The sequence below is a fragment of the Carlito syrichta genome, unplaced genomic scaffold (genome assembly GCF_000164805.1).
Source record: "Carlito syrichta isolate Samal-C Ts95f unplaced genomic scaffold, Tarsius_syrichta-2.0.1 Scaffold304556, whole genome shotgun sequence".
Taxonomy (NCBI): domain Eukaryota; kingdom Metazoa; phylum Chordata; class Mammalia; order Primates; family Tarsiidae; genus Carlito; species Carlito syrichta.
Genome location: NW_007248652.1, coordinates 160,523 through 182,076, shown reverse-complemented (window position 1 = coordinate 182,076; position 21,554 = coordinate 160,523). Strand labels below are relative to the sequence as shown.

Genomic DNA, 21,554 nt, shown 5'->3' with positions numbered 1-21,554 from the left:
CTCAGAAGGCTGAGGTGGAAGGATCGCCGGAGCCCAGCAGGTCAAGGCTGCGGTGACCGGTAGCAGCCACTGCTCTCCAGTCTGAGCAACAGAGTGAGACTCCAACTCAATAAAAGAAAAAAAGAATGGAAAATACTTAGATTTTGGTATTACTAAAATAGAGTTTAAATCCCAGCTCAAACTGGGCTCGGTGGCTCAGCCTGTAATCCCAGCGCTTTGGGAGGCTGAGGTGAGTGGATTGCCTGAGCCTGCGGGTTCGAGACCCGCCTGGGCAACTTGGCAAGACCTCGTCTCTACAATAAGTCAAAAACTAGCCGGGCGTGGTAGCGTGCGCCTGTAGTTCCAGCTACTTGGAAGGCTGAGGTGGAAGGATCGCCAGAGCCCAGCAGCTCGAGGCTGCAGTGGCCAGCAGCGGCCATGGCACACCAGTCTGGGTGACAGAGTGAGACTCCAACTAAAAAAATAAATAAATAAATAAAATCCCAGCTCAGTCATTTATCAGCCATGTCACCTTGAACAAGTGATTTAGTCTGTGTCTGTTTCAATTCCCTTACCTGTAAAATGGGCAAACTAATATTTACTCAGCACCTACTGTTTAGTAGGGGCTGTTATTTCTGTTACTGAAACTGTAATAGCACTATATACTTTCTTTCAATGACCACATTTTCTGTGGAATTTGGAGTCTGGTATCTAGTGGGAATGAATTGTAGCAGATGTTGGGCTCCTCTGAATGGGTATGGGGTAGGGTAGTTAGCAAGGTGGAAGAGGGTTCACAGAGGGTATTCAAAGGCTGCCAAAAACAAATTGACCTTATTCTTAGCTGTGCTTATGGCTTTTTAATCTTGGGGGTTTTGATCTGTCTGGACAAATTCTAAGTATTATCCTCACTCCTCCTTGACATTGGTGAGTATGAGATTCCTGCCTAAAACTATGCTGTCCCCTTGGGGATTGAGGTTGGGAAAGTAACCCTATCCAGCCCCACAGTTATGGTCAGAAACCCCTCAGCCTGGTTGTTTTAGGTGACGGCCTTCTCTCTGGACCAGAAACCAGGACTTGGACCACACCAGAAGTGATCAACCCCCCACCATCCCCAAGGACATTCCACACATCATCGGCAGCCATTGGAAACCAACTATATGTCTTCGGGGGTGGAGAGAAAGGCGCCCAGCCTGTGCAGGATGTGAAGCTCCATGTGTTTGACGCAAGTATGAACTTAGGGCTGCCACTTACATAGTCAGGGACACTCTATATAAACTGTAGCTTACCTAATGTAGGAAGCAGAAGTTAGAAAATGAAACCCTGACTATCTCCCTTCTAGACTTCTTTGTTATGTGCCTTAGCTGATATCTTCTTCTCACAGCATAATTGGCATTTAAAAAGACATAAATAGGACAGAGTGGTTGCCACCCATAATCCCAGGTTCAAGACCAACCTGGGCAACTTAGTGAGACCTCATCTCTAATATAAAAAAAAAAATTACGCTGGGGTGGCTGTGAGTGTGTCACTAGACTCCAGCCTGGGTGACGAAGTGAGACTCCAACTCAAAAAAAAAAAAAATTAAAGGTATAAATTATCAAGCTAAAATATTTAGATGGGCTGGACATAGTAGCTTCCACCCATAATCCCAGCACTTTGGGAAGCCAAGGCAGGAGGATCACTTAAGCCCAGGAGTACATGACTACCCTGGACAACATAGTGAGACCCCATCTCTAATTTTAAAAATAAAAATAAATTTAGCCAGGCTCGGTGGCTCAGCCTGTAATCCTGCGCCTTTGGGAGGCTGAGGTGAGTGGATTGCCTGAGCCTGCAGGTTCGACACCCGCCTGGGCAACTTGGTGAGACCTCATCTCTACAATAAATCAAAAAATTAGCCAGGCGTGGTAGCATGCACCTGTAGTTCCAGCTACTCGGAAGGCTGAGGCGGAAGGGTCGCTGGAGCCCAGCGGGTCGAGGCTGTGGTGGCCGGGAGCAGGCACTGCACTCCAGGCTGGGTGACAGAGTGAGACTCCAACTCAAAAATAGATAGATAGATAGATAGATAGATAGATAGATAAATAAGTAAATAAATAAATAAATTTAGCCAGGCGTGGTGACTCATGCCTGTAATCCCAGCACTTTGGGAGGTGGAGGCAAGAGGATTGCCTGAGCCCAAGCGTTCAAGACCAGCCTGAGCAACTTGGTGAGACCTCATCTCTACAATAAATCAAAAACATTAACCGGGCATGGTCGCCTTTATCTGTGGTTCCAGCTACTTGGAAGGCTGAGGCGGAAGGATCACCTGAGCTCAGCAGGTCAAGGCTGCTGTGGCCATGAATGTGCCACTGCAGTCCAACCTGGGCGACAGAGTGAGACTAACAATAAATAAAAATAAATAAATAAATAAATAAATATTTGTTAAAAGTATAAATGATCAGCCAGGCTCAATGGCTCAGTCTGTAATCCCAGCACTTTGGGAGGCTGAGGTGAGTGGATCGCCGGAGCCCAACAGGTTGAGGCTGCGGTGGCTGGTTGGGAGCGTGCCACTGCCCTCCAGCCTGGGTGACAGAGTGGAACTCCAACTCAAAAAATAAAAAAATAAATAAAGCAGTTTTAAAAAAAATTAAATTTAAATTTTTAATTGAGTCAGAGTCTCGCTATGTAACCCAGGCAAGCGATCCTCCCACCTCAGCCACCCAAAGTACTGGTATTACAGATGTGAACAACAGCACCCAGCCTTTTAAAGCAGTTTTTATGTATTTATTTATTTTTACCTTAAAAATAAATTTTTTTTTTTGAGTTGAAGTCTCATTCTGTCACCCAGACTGGAGTGCAGTGGCACACTCCCAGCCACCGCAGCCTCGTCCTGCTGGGCTCCACGATCCTTCCACCTCAGCCTTCTGAGTAGCTGGAACTACAGGTGCACGCTACCATGCCCAGCTAATTTTTTTTGATTTATTGTAGGGATGTGATCTCGCCAAGTTGCCTTAGCGGGTCTCGAACCCTTGGGCTCAGGCAACCCACTCACCTCAGCCTCCCAAAGCGCGGGATTACAGGCTGAGCCACCGAGCCCAGCCTTAAAATTTTTTGAGTGAGAGTCTCACACTGTCACCCAGGCTGGAGTGCAGTTGCATAGTAAAGATGCAGCCTTCTGCCTCAGCCACCTAAGTAGCTGGAACCAAAGACACTCGCCACCATGCCTGGCTAATTTTTTGATTTATTGTAGAGATGATGTCTCGCCTCGTTGTCCAGTTTTCAAAAATGTAAGTGATACTAATTTTAAATGTATACAACTATAAAGAAGAAAAATATATATGCATGTGTATGTATATTATATGTGTTTGTGTATAGATGTAATACTATAACCCAAAAATTACTATTAACATCTCAGTGAATTATCAGTCTTTTTTAAAATAGCAGAAATGGTTCGAGACCCGCCTGGGCGGCGAGACCTCATCTCTACAATAAATCAAAAAATCAGCCGGGCGTGATAGCGCATGCCTGTAATTCCGGCTACTCAGAAGGCTGAGGTGGAAGGATCACCGGAGCCCAGCAGGTCGAGGCTGCAGTGGCCGGGAGTGGCCACTGCACTCCAGTCTGGGCGACAGAGTGAGACTCCAACTCAAAAAAAATAAATAAATAAAAATAGCAGAAATGGCCAGGCACAGTTGCTCACGCCTATAATTGCAAGTACTTTGGGAGGCTGAGGTGAGAGGATTGCTTGAACCCATGGGTTCAAGACCAGCTTGAGCAACTTGTTGAGACCTCATCTATTTTTAAAAAATAGCAGATAATCCTCTATGTAATATTTGTATTCTGTACTTTTTACTCAAGTATTGTCCCATGCAGTCACAAAGTGTTCACCAGCATATTAATAAATACATAGTATTCCATCATAGCTGTACCTATAACTCAATCATTCACCTGATGGTGGACAATTAAGCTATTTCCTGTATTATAAGCAAAACTGTAATGAACATATTTGTGCAAAAGCCTTTTCAGATTATTTTAAGTTGTATTTCTTGGGACACTGGGGTCTCCTTGAAAAAGCAGCAGGCATGCCATAAATGGTAATTGGAAGATGCGTTGTTTGGCAGACCTTTGTCTCAGTTTTTCAGACTGGGTATGGTAGCTCACGCCTATAATCCCAGCACTTTGGAAAGCCAAAGTGGGAGAAGCGCTTAAGGCCAGGAATTCAAGACCAGCCTGAGAAATGTAGTGAGACCCCTTCTCTACAAAGAAAAGTAAATTATTGTAACTAGCCAGGCATGGTGGCACATGCCTGTAGTCCTAGCTACTTGGGATGCTGAGGCAGGAAGAGTGCTTTAACCCAGAGGGTTGAGATTGCAGTGAGCTATGATCATGCCACTGAACTCTAGCATGGGCAACACAGCAAGACCCTATCTCTATAAAATAAACAGTTTTGCTGTACTCCCTTAAGACTTCTTTGGTTTATTGAAATGATTAATTAGCCGGGCTCGGTGGCTCAGCCTGTAATCCCGCGCTTTGGGAGGCTGAGGTGAGTGGATTGCCTGAGTCCGCGGGTTCAAGACCAGCCTGGGCAACTTGGCGAGACCTCATCTCTACAATAAATAAAAAATCAACCGGGCATTGTAGCGCATGCCTGTAATTCTGGCTACTCAGAAGACTGAGGCGGGAGGATCGCCGGAGCCCAGCAGGTTGAGGCTGCAGTGGCCGGGAGCGGCCACTGCACTCCAGTCTGGGCGACAGAGTGAGACTCCAACTCAAAAAAAAAAAAAAAGAAATGATAATTAATTTTCCAGAATTCTATATGTGTACAGCTTTGAAGATATTAAAGGCTGCCTGCATTAGAACACATCTGCCCTGTTAACGGATAACAATCATTCATAACTCTCATGCAATTTAAAAACTTTTCCCCACACCCCTATGCTCATGTATTGAGTACATGTCTTTCCTCTGTGCCCATGCTTTGTGTATATTATCTCATTTAATCCATACCTCAGCCCTGAGAGGTAGGTATTATCTGGTATTATCTTTGTCTGTATTTTACATCTATAGAAACTGAAGCTTAGAGAAGTAACTAGTGAAAGGCCACACAGTTATTTAGTGAGATAACCTGGTTTCAACTCCAAATCCCATGTTCTTTTTTTGTGGGGGTGGGTTGGAGTCTCACTGTCACACAGGCTGGAGGGTAGTAGCATGCTCCCAGCCTCGGCAGCCTCGACCTGCTGGGCTCAGATGATCCTTCTTTTTTTTTTTTTTTGAGTTGGAGTCTCACTCGGTCGCCCAGACTGGAGTGCAGTGGCCGCTCCCGGCCACCGCAGCCTCGCCTGCTGGGCTCCAGCGATCCTTCCACCTCAGCCTTCCAAGTAGCTGGAATTACAGGCACGAGCTACCACACCCGGCTGATTTTTTTTTCATTTATTGTAGAGATGAAGTCTCGCTGTCCAGGTGGGTCTCGAACCCGCAGGCTCAGGCAATCCACTCACCTTAGCCTCCCAAAGGCGCAGGATTACAGGCTGAGCCACTGAGCCCGGCTCAGACAATCCTTCTACCTCAGCCTTTCAAGTAGCTGGAACTACAAGTGCATGCCACCACGCCTGGCTAATCTTTATTACAGAGACAAGGTCTCTCCAAGTTGCCCAGGTCTCGAACCCCTGGGCTCAAGCAATGTTCTCGCCTCGGCCTCCCAAAGTGGGTGTGAGCCACTACTCCTGGCTTTAAATCCCATGTTTTGTTATCCTATGCTGCCATATCAGGAGACCCTGCTGACTTTTATTTAAAACTAGAACTTTTTCCCCATTCCTTCAACATGTCAATTATCGATATTGTCTTGAAAAAAGAAGACTCTAGCCAGGTACAGCAGTACATGCCTGTAGTCCCAGCTACTAAAGAGTCTGAACCGAGAAAATCACTTGAGCCCAGAAGTTCGAGCCCAGGAGATTTCATCTTCAAAAATGAGGGAAAAAATGTAGAAGGAGACTCTGAAGGCATTTCACAGGAGGAGACTCATTCATTTTAACATTGGAGCAATCTAAATGGAAGCTTAAGAGGTCATTTTAAATTCAAAGCAGGGAATGACTATCTAATGCCCAGCAGAAGGGGCATGCATGTTAGGCAGTGGGCTCTCTAGTCCTAGAAGTGTCCGAGCAGAGGCTCTATAGGCTGGACAGGAAGGGAGGCCTGGATCAGGTTGGTGAGCTGGAGTGAATGACCCCAAGACTTCTTTCTACTCCAAGCATTTCTGCTTGCTAGACAGTGATGGAGAGGCTTGGGTCTATTTCTCTTGTTCTTGTTTCATAGTTTTGCCATTTCATGTCACCACTGTATTTACTTTTCTAGACACTCTGACCTGGTCACAGCCAGAGACACTTGGAAATCCTCCATCTCCCCGGCATGGTCATGTGATGGTGGCAGCAGGGACAAAGCTCTTCATCCATGGAGGCTTGGCAGGGGACAAATTCTATGATGATCTCCACTGCATTGATATAAGTGAGTAGGGTGGAGGACATGGGGACTTGTCTGCTTGAGATTTTTTTTTTTTTTTTTTTTTTTTGAGTTGGAGTCTCGCTCTGTCGCCCAGGCTGGAGTGTATTGGCACACTCATGGCCAACCCAGTGTTGATCTGCTGGGCTCCAGCGATCCTTCCACTTCAGCCTTCCAAGTAGCTGGAACTACGAGTTTGTGCTACCACGCCCGGCTATTTTTTTATTTTTTATTGTAGAGACAAGGTCTTGCTAAGTTGCCTGGGCTGGTCTCAAACCCTTGGACTCAGGCAATCCACTCACCTTGGTCTCCCAAGGTGCTGGGATTACAGATTGAGCCACCATTTAAAGATGATGGTCTCACTGGGCATGGTGGCTCACACCTGTAATCCCAGCACTTTGGGAGGCAGAGGCGAGAGGATTTGCTTGAGCCCAGACGTGCAAGACCAGCCTGGGCAACTTGGCAAGACCTCATCTCTACAATAAGTCAAAACAGGCCGGGCTCGGTGGCTCAGCCTGTAATCCCAGCACTTTGGAGGCCAAGGTGAGTGAATTGCCTGAGCCTGCAGGTTCGAGACCTGCCTGGGGAACTTGGCGAGACCTCATCTCCACTATAAATCAAAAACTAGCTGGGCGTGGTAGCGCCCGCCTGTAGTTCCAGCTACTTGGAAGGCTGAGGCGGAAGGATCGCCGGAGTCCAGCAGGTCGAGGCTGCAGTGGCCGGGAGCGGCCATTGCACTCCAGTCTGGGTGACAGAGTGAGACTCCAACTCAAAAAAATAATAATAATAATAAGTCAAAACATTAGCCAGGCACGGTGGTGCATGCCGGTAGTTCCAGCTACTTGGACGGCTGAGACGAGAAGATCATCTGAGCCCAGCAGGTTGAGGCTGCAGTGGCCGTGAGCGTGCCACTGCACTCCAGTTTGGGTGACAGAGTGAGACTCTGACTCAAAAATAAATAAATAAATAAATAAAGGTGATGGTCTCTCGTGTATTAGGGGAAAAAATAAGTAAATAATAAAATAAAGGTGATGACAACATAAAAATTTGTATCACATTTCACAGTGGGCTCCAGAGACCATTTATACCACATAGAACCACCTGGGATGCTTGTTAAAACTTTCTCTGAGCCCTTCTTGCCCTGTACTTCCCAATCAGAATTTCTTGTAAATTCTGCTGTGCATCTAAACCTTGCTGTTTTAACTCTCAGAACCTTCAGTGATTGGTTTGCAAACTGCAGTAGACAGATAAGTTTGAAACCAAGTATTAGTCTATGTTGTGCCAAAATACTTTCTTTCTCTTGGCAGGTGACATGAAATGGCAGAATCTAAGTCCCACTGGGGCTGCTCCAGCAGGCTGTGCTGCCCACTCGGCTGTGGCTGTAGAGAAACACCTGTACATTTTTGGTGGAATGACTCCCTCTGGGGCACTGGACACGATGTACCAATATCACACAGGTGAGCATGTGTCCCTTTGGGTCCTTAAATTGTAAACATTCTTTGAAAAGTGATGGCCATGAGGTTAGATTGCCTGAGCCCGCGGGTTCAAGACCCGCCTGGGCAACTTGGTGAGCCCTCATCTCTACAATAAATCAAAATTAGCCGGGCGTGGTAGCATGCGCCTGTAGTTCCAGCTACTCAGAAGGCTGAGGCGGAAGGATCGCCAGAGCCCAGCAGGTCGAGGCTGTGGTGGCCAGGAGCGGCCACTGCACTCCAGTCTGGGTGACAGAGTGAAACTCCGACTCAAAAAAAAAAAAAAGAAAGAAAAAGAAAAGTGATGGCCAGGCATGGTGACTCACGCCTATAATCCCTGCAGTTTGGGAGGCCAAGGTGAGAGGATTGCCTGAGCCCACGGGTTCGAGACCAGCCCGGGCAACTTGGTGAGACCTCATCTCTACAATAAATCTAAAAATTAGCCAGGCTTGGTGGCGTGCACCTGTAATTCCAGCTACTCAGAAAGCCGAGGCAGAAGAATCACCTGAGCCCAGCAGGTCGAGTCTGTGGTGGCCATGAACGTGCCACTGCCCTCCAGCCTAGGCAACAGAGTGAGACTCTGACAAAAAAATAAAATGATGTTGTGCTTTGACTTTCTGATTTTTTTTTTCTGTATCTAACCTAAAGGAATGAAAACCAGACATGTTAGAATGACATCATTAAAGCACTGCCACTAGGTTTTCTCCTTTTATTTCCTATTAGGACTCTGCTGATATAGTAAATCACCGAACATTTCTGGAAATTTCCTAACATGGAGCCTTTGGTGTTTTTTTCCCCCCAACATAGAAAAGCAGCATTGGACCTTGCTTAAATTTGATACTCCTCTGCCCCCTGGACGATTGGACCATTCCATGTGTATCATTCCATGGCCAGTGAGGTGTACTTCTGAGAAAGAAGATTCAAATTCTGCTACTGGAAACTGTAAAGCTGGCAAAGGGGATTCAACTGACAACGGAGCGACTGAAGGTGGTGACTCATGTGAGGAAAGCCAAAGTGAGACATTGCTGTGTTTTGTGTTTGGTGGGATGAATACAGAAGGGGAAATCTATGACGATTGTATTGTAACTGTAGTCGACTAATAAAACCCACATTTTTATGGCTTGTTACTTTCAGAAGTGAAAACCTGTTTTATACCTCCAAAATGTTTTCTGCGCTATATATATCCATCTTTCTCTTATCTACTTTGGTAGATGAAGAAATTAACTGGATTGCCCAGTGCAAAAACCTCCATCATATAAAGGACTTTACCAGCGATATAACCTAGGTAACTGTGATTAGTTGTATTGAATACTGATCACAGAATTGTCATAGTAGGGTTAGGGTTTTTTTAAATTGCAGAATCCTAGGCCAGGCACAGTGGCTCAAACCTGTAATCCCAGCATTTTGGGAGGCCGAGGGAAGGGGATTGCCCGAGCTCAGGGGTTTGAGACCAGCCTGAGCAACTTGGTGAGACCGCATCTCTACAATAAACCAAGAAATAAGCCAGGTGTGGTAGCACACACCTGTAGTTCCAGCTATTTGGAAGGCTGAGGCCACAGGATCACCTGAGCCCAGCAGATGAGGCTGTGGTGGCCGTTAGCATGCCACTGCATTGCAGCCTGGGCGACGGAATGAGACCCCAACTCAAAAAAAACAAAACAAAACTATCCAGACGTGGTGGCACACACCTGTAGTTCCAGCTACTTGGAAGACTGAAGCAGAAGGATCGCCTGGGTTCAGCAGATTGAGGTTGAGGTGGATATGAGCGTGCCACTGCACTCCAGCTAGGAGATAGAGTGATTCTCGACTCAAAAATAAAAAATCACTCTTAGCTGGTTGTTCACATATAAAATTACTAACACTGGTTGGACTCAGTGGCTCAGCCTGTAATCCCAGCGCTTTGGGAGGCCGAGGCAAGTGGATTGCCTGAGCCCATGGGTTAGAGACCCACCCAGGCAACTTGGCGAGACCGCGTCTCTACAATAAAAAATTAACCGGGCATGGTAGCACACACCCGTAGTTCCGGCTACTTGGAAGACTGGGCGGAAGGATTGCCGGAGCCCAGCGATTGAGGCTGTGATGGCCAGGAGCATGTCACTGCACTCTAGTCTGGGCTACGGAGTAAGACTCCAACTCAAAAAAAAAAATTACTAGCACCACGCAGGCTGCCCTTTATTGATCATTACTTATTCACCTAGACCTTCCCTTTCCCAAGGAAGCCAATCTAAGTAATCCTAACCTGTCTCAACACAGGTCACTGCCTTTGACCTGCAATCACAGTGGGGAGAGCTTTAGTGTAGTTGCAGCACCACCACCCTAGATCCCACTCCAGTACCCTAGTACCACCAATTGAGAAGTATCAGGGATAGAAATTGACAGAGTTCACAATATACCTTTATATCCTAAAATTGTAAGTTAAATCCAAGTGTGTAATGTTAACAACAATGACCAATTCCCATCAATTCTCAAAGAGAATCCAAGCAGCCATAAAGCATTATTAGTTATAGCCATCAGAAAGGCAGTTTTAGAAAGATAAGGGGAAATAGGAAATTCCAGTTATGTTCAAGAAAACTCCACTCTTGGGCACTGTGAAAGAGCCCTTGCTTAGATGAGGGTAGGCAAATTCCCTCCAACTACTGAAATGTTTGTTTATCTCAATATTCCAAACACCACCCCACAACAGATTCACACATGAGAATCTAACCTTAAACTTCAGTTATCTTCCTAAAATAAATGATCTAATCAGAAGCTTTTCACAAAAACTAGACCAATGTAAATAACAAACATTTATTGGTGTCACTTATGGTAGAAAAAAAGTTCCTACACCAGATGCACATGACCCAATTGTTAAATAGAACATTTCAAGGTGGACACACACCCTAACCCAGTTTTACCCACTTTTTAAGATAGCCAATTCCTCCTCTCCCCCCACCCCAAGACATGAGCAACTGCTAATGAAAAGCAGTAAACAGCCACTTGGGCTATAGCATTTTCAACTCCACTCTGAGGTGAAGATTCCAATTACATTCGAGACTTAAGTTCTCTCAATTTTTCCTAACGAAAGTTCCTGAGTCCAGTATTTACAATTATTACAGCATTAGATCAGTGCCTACAACTCATCTTTTTCTGCTGTATCCTCTTCACCCGTTGGGGGAGGGCCTGCACTTCCATAGAGTTTGCTGATAATTGGCTGAACAATTTCTTCTAGCTCCTTCTTTTTAGCTTTGAAGTCTTCAATGTCAGCATCTTGGTGGCTTTCCAGCCATTCGATCTTTTCTTCTACAGCTTTTTCCATGGTCTCCTTATCTTCAGAGGAAAGTTTACCTCCCAGCTTTTCTTTATCTCCAATCTGATTCTTTAGAGAATAGGCATAGCTTTCCAACTCATTTCTAGTATCAATGCGCTCCTTAAGCTTTTTGTCTTCCTCAGCAAATTTCTCAGCATCATTAACCATCCTTTCAATTTCTTCAGGTGTCAGGCGATTCTGGTCATTGGTAATTGTGATCTTATTTTTGTTCCCTGTACCTTTGTCTTCAGCTGTCACTCGAAGAATGCCGTTCACATCTATCTCAAAGGTGACTTCAATCTGTGGGACCCCACGGGGAGCAGGAGGAATGCCAGTCAGATCAAATGTACCCAGAAGGTGATTGTCTTTTGTAAGGGGTCGTTCACCTGGAAATTGTACACAGAAAAAACTTGTTAGTGACAAGCATTAATGTCTGGATCCCTACATTTCAGTCTGTTACAGCCTAAAGCGGTAAGGGCATTTTCTTGAGTTTGAAGTGACTCCGTGTTGGTCTATAAGGAGCAGCAACTGGGACTAAGAATGAGTTAAGCTATACTAACTCTGTGGTGGCTCATGCCTGCAATCCCAGCACTTTGTGAGGCAGAGGCAAGAGGTCGGCCTGAGTCCAGGGGTTTGAGACCAGTCTGGGCAACATGGCAAGACCTCGTCTCTACAATAAATTTTTAAAATTAGCCAGGCATGGTGGTGCACACCTGTAGCTCCAGTTACTTGGAAGGCTGAGGTGGAAGGATTGCCTGAGCCCAGTAGGTTGAGGCTGCAGTGGCCGTGAATGTACCACTGCACTCCAGCCTGGGTGACAGTGACTCTGACTCCAAAAAAAAAAAAGTTAAACAACTGATTTTCATCTATTTGTGGAATGCTTTCTTGCTCTTGAATTCTAGGAGCCAGGTGAGAAGGCATTTTTAATGGGAAAGAGTGCTAAATAGCTAGGTAAGTGCTGACTCTGTGAAACTCAACACTAGTCAAATTAAGGAACCCCTCATCTGAAAAGAGCAGCTACTTCTTTCCCTAGCCATTTCAATGCAGTATATTAAACAAGTCATGTTCTTTTAAAACATACCATGATATTAACAAATATAAGCAATTACCTTCATAGACCTTGATTGTAACAGTTGGTTGGTTATCAGAAGCGGTAGAAAAGATTTGAGATTTCTTGGTGGGCACCACAGTGTTCCTTGGAATCAGTTTGGTCATGACACCTCCCACAGTTTCAATACCAAGTGTAAGGGGACATACATCAAGCAGTACCAGATCTCCTGCAAAGGTAAATCATTTAATTTAACTTCTAATTCATGTTCTCCCCATGAACTGTTTAAGTTTCTTACTTCTCCATCTTACCATTTCAATAACTTCAAAGCACAAACATTTTTTGAGGCAGTGAACAGTTGCTAAGGATCCTGAGACTGCCCCAAGTCTTGTTTTCACGGTACCCTTTACTAGCTATGTGGCTTTATTGCTCATATTCTATTGTTTTCTAAAGCAACAGCTAATGGTAGCCTTTCCATCAAGCTACTGAACTATCAGGGAAGATGCTATGATGATGACCTACCTGTATCTTGATCACCAGAGAGCACACCAGCCTGAACAGCAGCACCGTATGCTACAGCTTCATCTGGGTTTATGCCTCGGGATGGCTCCTTGCCATTGAAGAACTCTTTAACCAGTTGTTGAATCTTTGGAATTCGAGTAGAGCCACCAACAAGAACAATTTCATCAATATCAGCCTTCTTCAAATCAGAATCTTCCAACACTTTCTGGACAGGCTTCATGGTAGATCGGAACAGGTCCTAGAATAAGAAACATGGTTACTGTTATGCCTGTTGTAACCTAGATGTCATCTATATATATCTAGATGCAATGCTCTAAATTAAGAGAGCCTAATGAGATCTCATTACAAAACAAAAAACATACCATGTTTAGCTCTTCAAATTTGGCCCGAGTCAGGGTCTCAGAAAAGTCTTCTCCTTCATAGAAGGACTCGATTTCAATTCTTGCTTGATGTTGAGAAGACAAGGCCCGTTTGGCCTTTTCTACCTCACGCCGGAGTTTCTGCACAGCTCTGTTATCTTTCCTAACATCCTTGCCAGTCTTCTTTTTGTAAAGTTTGATGAAGTGTTCCATAACACGCTGGTCAAAGTCTTCACCACCCAGATGAGTATCTCCATTAGTGGCCACGACTTCAAAGACACCATTGTCAATGGTGAGAAGAGACACATCAAAAGTTCCGCCACCCAAGTCAAACACCAGGATGTTCTTCTCTCCCTCCCTCTTATCCAGGCCATAAGCAATAGCAGCTGCAGTACTGTTAGGAGAATGGAAAAGGCTCAGTCAACAGTTCACATTTCCCCTATTTGGCAAATATGCCATATCCCTGAATTTTCCACTTACGGCTCATTAATGATCCTCATGACATTTAGTCCAGCAATAGTTCCAGCATCTTTGGTTGCTTGGCGCTGGGCATCATTGAAATAGGCTGGTACAGTAACAACTGCATGGGTAACCTAAAAGGAAAAGCTTATTTTGTCACACGGTTTTACCTTTATTTAAATTACAGTCAAACTATCACTACTTTTTAAGCCAACTTATTAATAAGTATAATACACACAATTTTATATCCATGGAATTGCAAGCATTAGACGACAGTTAATACATGAAAAGTGCCTAGTACTGTTTGGCCTACAGTAAATCTCTAAATAATGAAAACTTACAAACATGGATATCATTCAGGGTCAAATTTTTATAACCATGAAGGAATGTACACATAATTGCCAACCAAGAATAGTAATGATGAAAAAATATTTAATATTGTTCGAGAAATACTTACCTTCTTTCCCAAATAAGCCTCAGCGGTTTCTTTCATTTTAGTGAGAACCATGGCAGAAATTTCTTCAGGAGCAAATGTCTTTGTTTGCCCACCTCCGATATCAACTTGAATGTATGGTTTAGTTTTCTTTTCTACCACCTATTTTAAAGAATGATTGTTATTTTCAGACCCAGATGCAATGACACCTTAAACTTTAAAAAGACCCACATCTACCCCTATAGTTTGGTTCATTTTGGTCCCTGAGAGCCACACATTGACTACAGTCAGTATAAGTGTTTTACAAAGACAAACGTCTTCAGTTATAATCAGTCTTTTAATCCTAAGTGATGGTAACAGAGTATCTGCATGGGAACTAACTACCCTGTCTTGCTTAACGCAGTGAAAGTATTAAATAAAAATTGGATAACATCTAGCCTAGATTTCCTATTTTTTTGCTGTCTCAACACTGCTTCTCAGTGACTTACTCCCACCATCCCAACCATTCTCGATCCGTGTGAGGAAAACCCAGCCGAACCTTGAAAGGCAAGAATTTGATGTCCTGCTGCACAGACGGGTCGTTCCATGTGCGACCGATGAGCCGCTTGGCGTCGAAGACCGTGTTCTCAGGGTTAGAGGTGAGTTGGTTCTTGGCGGCATCGCCAATCAGACGCTCCCCCTCAGGGGTGAAGGCCACGTAGGACGGCGTGATGCGGTTTCCTTGATCGTTAGCGATGATCTCCACGCGGCCGTTCTTGAACACCCCGACGCTGGCGGAAAAACCCAACAGAAGGAAATCAGCTCTGCACTTCTCACGCCAGCCCAGGAGGCCACGCCCCACTCTCCCCCTCCTGCAAACCCCACTTACCAGGAGTAGGTGGTCCCCAAGTCGATGCCGACCACCGTGCCCACGTCCTCCTTCTTGTCCTCCTCGTCGGCCTGCGCCGCGCCGAGGAGCAGCAGCATCGCTGCCACCAAACAGAGCTTCATCTTGCCGGCCAGTGGGTCAGCAGGCAGGCAGGACGTCGCTGGTAATCCGGTCACCGGCCGAAACACTGGGGTGCAGCGAGGTTACCGACCTGAAGGCGACAGAGGCCCGGGGTCAGAAGGAGACACGAACAAGGTGAAGGAGAGGTCTGAAAAAGCAGGCCCCGGAGCCTACCTCTCACGTCTCGAAACACACAAGCAGATATGTCGGTGCTGTCTCGGCTGGCGTCGACCGCTCCGTCGCCGACTCGGCTTATATACTCTCCCCCCAGCCCCGTCGTGGAGGCCGCCGATTGGTGAAGGAGCTGCTCGTTGGAGGCCGCTGATTGGCCCAGACCACCAAGCTGGCCGCCGCCGATTCGAAGCGGCCTCCTCCGCAACTAACGTCACTGCTCCGTCCCCCGGGCGGACCCATTGGCTGGTGGGGGGGCCCCACACCCCCCAATGGGAGGTAACATCCGCCCCATGCCCTAGTTCCATTGGTTCAGCAGCTGCCTGTCCCTCGTGCGACCTCACACTAGCAAGCGTTTCCGCCGGTAACGACAAGTTCCGCCGGCGCGCTGGCCCTACGGGGGTCGCAGCGAGTCTCGCGTGTCTTATCCCCCGGGGCGGTGGGAGCTGAATCCTTCGCTTCTTCACTGCCTGTCCTCCCCGCTTCCGTCCCTCATCCTGAAGTGGCAAGCGGCTCTTTCTCCTCCCAGGTTTCATCCCGTCTCAAGCAGATAGGTCCCTGCGGAGATGCTGTGATCGCCTCAGAACACATTTCTTTGCCCTTCACAGCCACTGCCGGTCCTAGGGTGTCCTATCCTAAAGGCTCTTTGTTGCTCACCGGCCCGCAGCCGTCCGGCTGGGACCTGGTCTGCGCTCTGTTCGGCCGCGAATCGTGGTTCCTCCCAGCCAGTTAGTTGCCCCTGCACTCCTGCCAGCCATCTCCACATTGCCCTACCCCACGGTAAGTGGCGGGACACGGCTGGCCAAGATAATTCTGAGTCCCCTCCCCACTGTGGCAGCCCTCTCCTGAAGGGTTTACTACTGAAAGCGCTCGCACTTGGGATGTACTCTTTTCCCAACATACCACCTTTACTTTCTCTGCTGCCCATCTTTTCCCTCTGGCTCAGGTTATCATTTGCAAGGTCTTTGTTGCCCTTTATTCTTGATCTTTTCTATCTTCTAGAAAAGGCCTGATGTGCTAAGTACATTTGATAGACAAAAATCATCTTGACAATGCCTTACCTTAGTGTATAACATCCTATTTCAAAAAATACCACTGTTTACTTAAAGCTTATTATGTGCCAAGCATTGTTCTGTGTGCTTTTCATGTCTCATTCAGTCCTTACAGTTCAATACTTGGTAGGCATTTCCCATTTTCCAGATGAGGACATTGAGACAAAGAAATTATATAACTAGACAAGTAACAAAGCTGGTGAATGACCAGGTCGACTTCACACCATGGCCAGTGCTCTTAACTTAAAAAAAAAATCATTTAATAAATGTTTTTTGGAGGACATGTTTTAGATTGATGGTTATACTGTATCCAAATAGCACCAAAACATCTTAATCAGTTCACTGAGATGCTGAGCCTGTGAGTCAGACTCAAGAATTTTTCTTTTTTCTTTAGTGCCTGTCAAAGATTATACTGGTGACTCAGAGTGACTCCACTCTTAATAAAGTGGTTGCATCATGCATCTCTTTCAACAGGGCTTGTAATACTGCCACAACGTTGACCCTACTTTGGGTTGCATCAGACCAGCATCAAACTAGAAATCCCATTTGGCTACATTGCAGTTTCATGTCATTTTGAGCAAATTTTTGGTATGTGTTGCAGTCCATTACCATTAAAAAACGAAGTTCTTAATTTCAGCCTTACTCCAGAGTACCTTTTCTAGCACTCCTTTTTCTAAGATTCAGAAAAATGATATCTGGCTAACTTCCAAAGGGAATTAAGTATATTGGTGGTTGTATCTTTTCTGGGGGGGAGGGCTTGGTTCACTTTATTTTTTTTGTATGAAAACCCTATGTTGTTGCCACCACTGGAGCCTGGGTCCTCTACATGGAAACTGGTGTGGGTCTTGACGAGATAGTCGGTGAATTCCTGATAAGGAGACTTGGTGAATACCATCTCTTTCCAGAGATCAGGGGTCAAGTAACTATAAATCTTAGAGATGGCATCAAGGTGGCCTTAGCGAAGTTACCCAGGGTGGCAGTGCAGCCCCTGACTGAGGTGTAGCAGTCATCAATGCCAGCCATCATGAACAGTTTCTTAGGCATGGGGGCCGAGACGATGCCAGTGCCCCTGGGGGCAGGGATAAGGTGCACCAGGACAGAGCCACAGTGGCCAGTCACCTTGCAAGGGACAGTGTGGGGCTTGCCAATCTTGTTCCCCCAGTAGCCTCTCCGCACAGGGATGATGGACAGCTTGGCCTGGATGATGGCCCCCAGAATGGCCGTGGCTATTTCTTTGGAGCACTTAACAACTAGACCGACATGGCCATTGTAGTCCCCGATGGCAGCAAACGCCTTGAACCTAGTCCGCTGGCCAGCGCGGGTCTGCTTTTGCACAGGCATGATCTTCAAAACTTCATCCTTCAGAGAAGTGCCAAGGAAAAAGTCAATGATCTCAGACTCCTTGATAGGCAGGGAGAAGAGATAGATCTCTTCCAGTGACTTGATCTTCATGTCCTTGACCAAGCGGCCCAACTTGGTGATGGTCATCCACTCCTTGTCCTCAGCCTTGCCTCCACGAGCTCCCCGACCCCGACCCGGCCGCAACCTCGGCCTTGGAGGCTGCTGCCAAAACCTCCGTGAAAGCCACCATGGCTTCCCATTCGGGGCCCCCAGGGCCTCCAGGCCCTCCCGCTGCACTGGTGTCATCCGCCATTTGGTGTCCTTTTGGAGAAAAAGCAGTTGTATCTTTTTAAAGCCAAGTATATTTTACAGTATATTCTAAAGCACGAACATTTATGGATTAAATAGGAAGGTACGTGACAAAACTAGTTTGTTGAATACTAAATGCCAATAACAGTACCGATATTTCACTAAATGCTAGATACTGTGCTAAACACTTATATAGACCTACACAGGAAACACGATGAGCAGACACTTGTCCTTGGCCCTCTACACCAAAGAGACAGGCCTCAGAAGAAACCAGCCCTGCTGACATCTTCATCTTAAACTTCTGACTTCCAGAACTGAGAGAAAATAAATTTCTGTAGGCTTTCTTTATGTCTCCTTACTCTAGAATGGGCCTCACTATCAGATGTCACTCTATTCACGTGCATCGCAGATTTGTGAACCTTCTATTTGACTGGACCAGAGACTCTCAGGGGGCACAGCAAGTCTTCACATCTCTGATCCACGGTCTGGTCTCAGGGACAGCTTGACACACAAAGGCACAGAGTAGGAAAATTATGAATCCATAGAATGAAGAAATTCAACAAATCCCAAGCATAAGAAAGATAAAGAGAAGCCAGGTGTGCTTGGCTATGAAAGCATTTTTAAAAACTGGTCTAAAGCCTATAATCCCAGCACTTTGGGAGACTGAAGTGAGAGGATTGCCTGAGCCCAAGGATTCCAGACAGGCCTGGGTAACTTGGCGAGACTTCGTCTCTACAATAAATCAAAAAATTAGGCCGGGCTCGGTGGCTCAGCTTGTAATCCCAGCGCTGTGGGAGGCCGAGGTGAGTGGATTGCCTGAGCCCGCGGGTTCGAGACCCACCTGGGCAACTTGGCGAGACCTCATCTCTACAATAAATCAAAAAATTAGCCGGGCGTGGTAGCGCACGCCTGTAGTTCCGACTACATGGAAGGCTGAGGTGGAAGGATTGTCTGAGCCCAGCAGGTTGAGGCTGCAGTGGCTGTGAGAGTGCCACAGCTCTCCAGCCTGGGCGACAGAGTTAGACTCCAACAAAAAATAAGTAAATAAATAGCCTCTCCTGTTTAAGAGCTAAAGAATCTGAATCAAAGTCCCAAGAGGTAAAAAAAAAACAAAAAACCTAAGGCCGGGCATGGTGGCTCAAGCCTGTAATCCCAGCACTTTAGGAGGCTGAGACAGGAGGATTGCCAGAGCCCACGGGTTTAAGACCAGCCTGGGCAACATGATGAGACCTCGTCTCTACAATAAATTTTTTTTTTAATTAGCTGGGTGTGGTGGCACGCACCTGTACTTCCAGCTACATGGAAGACTGAGGTGGAAGGATAGCCTGAGTCTAGCTGGTTGAGGCTGTGGTGGCCATGAGCATGCTGCTGCACTCCAGCCTGAGCCACAGAGTGAGACTCCAATTCAAAAAAGAAAGAAAAAGAAACCTACCTGCCCACAAGATTGCACAGCTGAGATGATGTGGAACCAGGATTTGAGTCTTGACAATTTGATTTTTTTTTTTTTTTGAGTTGGAGTCTCACTCTGTCACCCAGACTGGAGTGCAGTGGCCGCTCCCGGCCACCGCAGCCTCGCCTGCTGGGCTCCGGCGATCCTTCCACCTCAGCCTTCCGAGTAGCCGGAATTACAGGCGCACGCTACCACGCCTGGCTAATTTTTTGATTTATTGTAGAGATGAGGTCTCGCTGCCCAGGCGGGTCTCGAACCCGCAGGCTCAGGCAATCCACTCACCTCAGCATCCCAAAATTTTGATTTTTATCCAGTAATTTAAACCAGTTCATTTCATTTGTGCTCCTATGGGTAAGAAATGCATTTCTCTTTTTAAATTTTTTTATTTATTTTAAAGATGTGGGGTACAATTCAGGATTAAGAAAAGACATTTCTGCTGGCTGTGGTGGCTCATGCCTATAATCCCAGCATTTTGGAAAGTGGAGGCGAGAGGATTGCCTGAGCCCAGGGGTTCGAGACCAGCATGGGCAGCTTGGCTAGACCGTGTCTGTATAATAAATCAAAAAATTAGCTGGGCGTGGTAGCATGTGCCTGTAGTTCTGGCTACCTGGAAGGCTGAGGTGGAAGGATCACATGAGCCCAGCAGGTCGATGCTGGGGTGGCCGTGAGCATGCCACTGCACTCCAGCCTGGGCGATGGATGGAGTGAGATTCCAACTAAAAAAAAATAAAACTTGCATGTCATTTAGCTCCTAAGTCTTCTCTTCTGAAAGAAAATAATGAAAGACATAAAGTAGAAAGATAAAGGGCCTGTGTAATTTACAAGTTTCATGTTTGTTTGTTTGTTTGTTTATTTACTTGAATCAGAGTCTCACTTTGTCACTCAGGCTAGAGTACAATGGCATGCTGCTCACAGCCACCACAGCCTCGACCTGCCGGGCTCAGGCAGTCCTTCCAGCTCAGCCTTTCAAGTGTCTGGAACTACAGGCAATCACCACCCTGACCGGTTATTTATTTATTTATTTATTTATTTATTTATTTATTTTTGAGTTGGCGTCTCTGTCACACAGTCTGGAGTGCAGTGGCACACTTACCACAACTGCAGCCTTAACCTCCTGGGCTCAGGTGATCCCTTTGCCTCAGCCTCCAAGTAGCTGAAACTACAGGCGTGCAACAACATGCCAGGCTATATTTTGATTTATTGTTGAGACGAAGTCTCGCCGTGTTGCCCAGGTTGGTCTCAAACTTGCGGACTCAGACTATCCTCTCTTCCCTGCCTCCCAAAGTTCTGGGATTACAGATGTGAGCAACTGCGCCCGGCTAAGTTTAATGTTTAGATGTTAATAACTGATAATTTTTCTTTTTTTGAGTTGGAATCTCACTCCATCGTCCAGGCTAGAGTGCAGTGGCATGCTCACAGCCACCCCAGAGTCGACCTGCTGGGCTCTGGCAATCCTTCTGCCTCAGCCTTCCAAGAAGCTGGAACTATGGGTGCATGCTACCATGCCTGGTTAGTTTTTTATTTTATTGTAGAGATTAGGTTTCACCATGTTTCCCAGACAGGTTTCAAACCCACGGACTCAGGCAATCCTCTCGCCTCAGCCTCCCAAAGTGCTGGGATTACAGACTTGAGCCACTGCACCCAGCCAAAACTGATAATTTTTCATATAGTTTGTTGGAGAGAATGTTCAACTAGGGAGAATAATAGGGCACATGACCTTGAAAAACAAACAAACAAGATTTCTAAGAGCCTCAGTTTCTTGATCTATTGAATGTCAGCAATTTCTGTCCTGCCTGTCTTAATGAGTTGTTTCAAGGATCAAATGAGATACTGTACTGTACAAGAGTCAGGTGCTGTGGCTTCTGTCTGTAATCCCAGCACTTTTGGAGGTGGAGGCGAGAGGATTAGCTGAGCTTACAGGTTTGAAACCAGCCTGGGCAACTTGGTGAGCCCTTGTCTCTACAGTAAATAAAAAATTTGGTGGTACATGCAGCTTACTTGGAAGACTGAGGCAGAAAGATCACCTGAGCCCAGCAGGTCAATGCTGTGGTTGCTGTGAGCATGCCACTGCACTCCAGCCTGGGTGACAGAGGGAGATTCCAACTCAAAAAAGACATTAATTCTTTGTCATTAATATAATTAACATGGTTTTCTTTTTTAAATTATTTATTTATTTTTTGAGTTGGAGTCTCACTCTGTCGCCCAGACTGGAGTGCAGTG

The 21,554-nt window shown here is 46.2% G+C and overlaps 2 protein-coding genes and 1 pseudogene across 5 annotated transcripts in view; 1 reads left to right on the top strand and 2 right to left on the bottom strand.

Moving 5' to 3' along the window:
- Positions 1 to 9,043, top strand: part of RABEPK (Rab9 effector protein with kelch motifs) — a 28,553-nt gene extending 19,510 nt beyond the window's left edge. For 3 of the 4 annotated variants that reach the window (XM_008060203.2, XM_008060205.1, XM_008060204.1), the window contains 4 exons: positions 1,044 to 1,205; positions 6,301 to 6,450; positions 7,752 to 7,901; positions 8,724 to 9,043. In XM_008060203.2, the coding sequence (XP_008058394.1) occupies positions 1,044 to 1,205; positions 6,301 to 6,450; positions 7,752 to 7,901; positions 8,724 to 9,016 (755 nt within the window). In that variant the 3' untranslated portion in view covers positions 9,017 to 9,043. The remainder of the gene's footprint in view (positions 1 to 1,043; positions 1,206 to 6,300; positions 6,451 to 7,751; positions 7,902 to 8,723) is intronic. The other variant, XM_021713449.1, reaches the window with a different exon arrangement.
- A 1,638-nt stretch (positions 9,044 to 10,681) lies between these two features.
- On the bottom strand, positions 10,682 to 15,246 carry HSPA5 (heat shock protein family A (Hsp70) member 5). Its single transcript, XM_008060202.1, has 9 exons — positions 15,186 to 15,246; positions 14,892 to 15,102; positions 14,562 to 14,793; positions 14,048 to 14,185; positions 13,612 to 13,724; positions 13,135 to 13,525; positions 12,773 to 13,010; positions 12,312 to 12,479; positions 10,682 to 11,588 (listed from the first exon to the last, which is right to left on the bottom strand). Exons 2-9 carry the CDS (start codon positions 15,011 to 15,013, stop codon positions 11,026 to 11,028), a joined length of 1,965 nt encoding a protein of 654 aa, XP_008058393.1. The 5' UTR covers positions 15,014 to 15,102; positions 15,186 to 15,246; the 3' UTR covers positions 10,682 to 11,025.
- Positions 15,247 to 17,023: 1,777 nt separating this feature from the next.
- On the bottom strand, positions 17,024 to 17,888 carry LOC103262578 (annotated as a pseudogene).
- Positions 17,889 to 21,554: the final 3,666 nt, after the last annotated feature.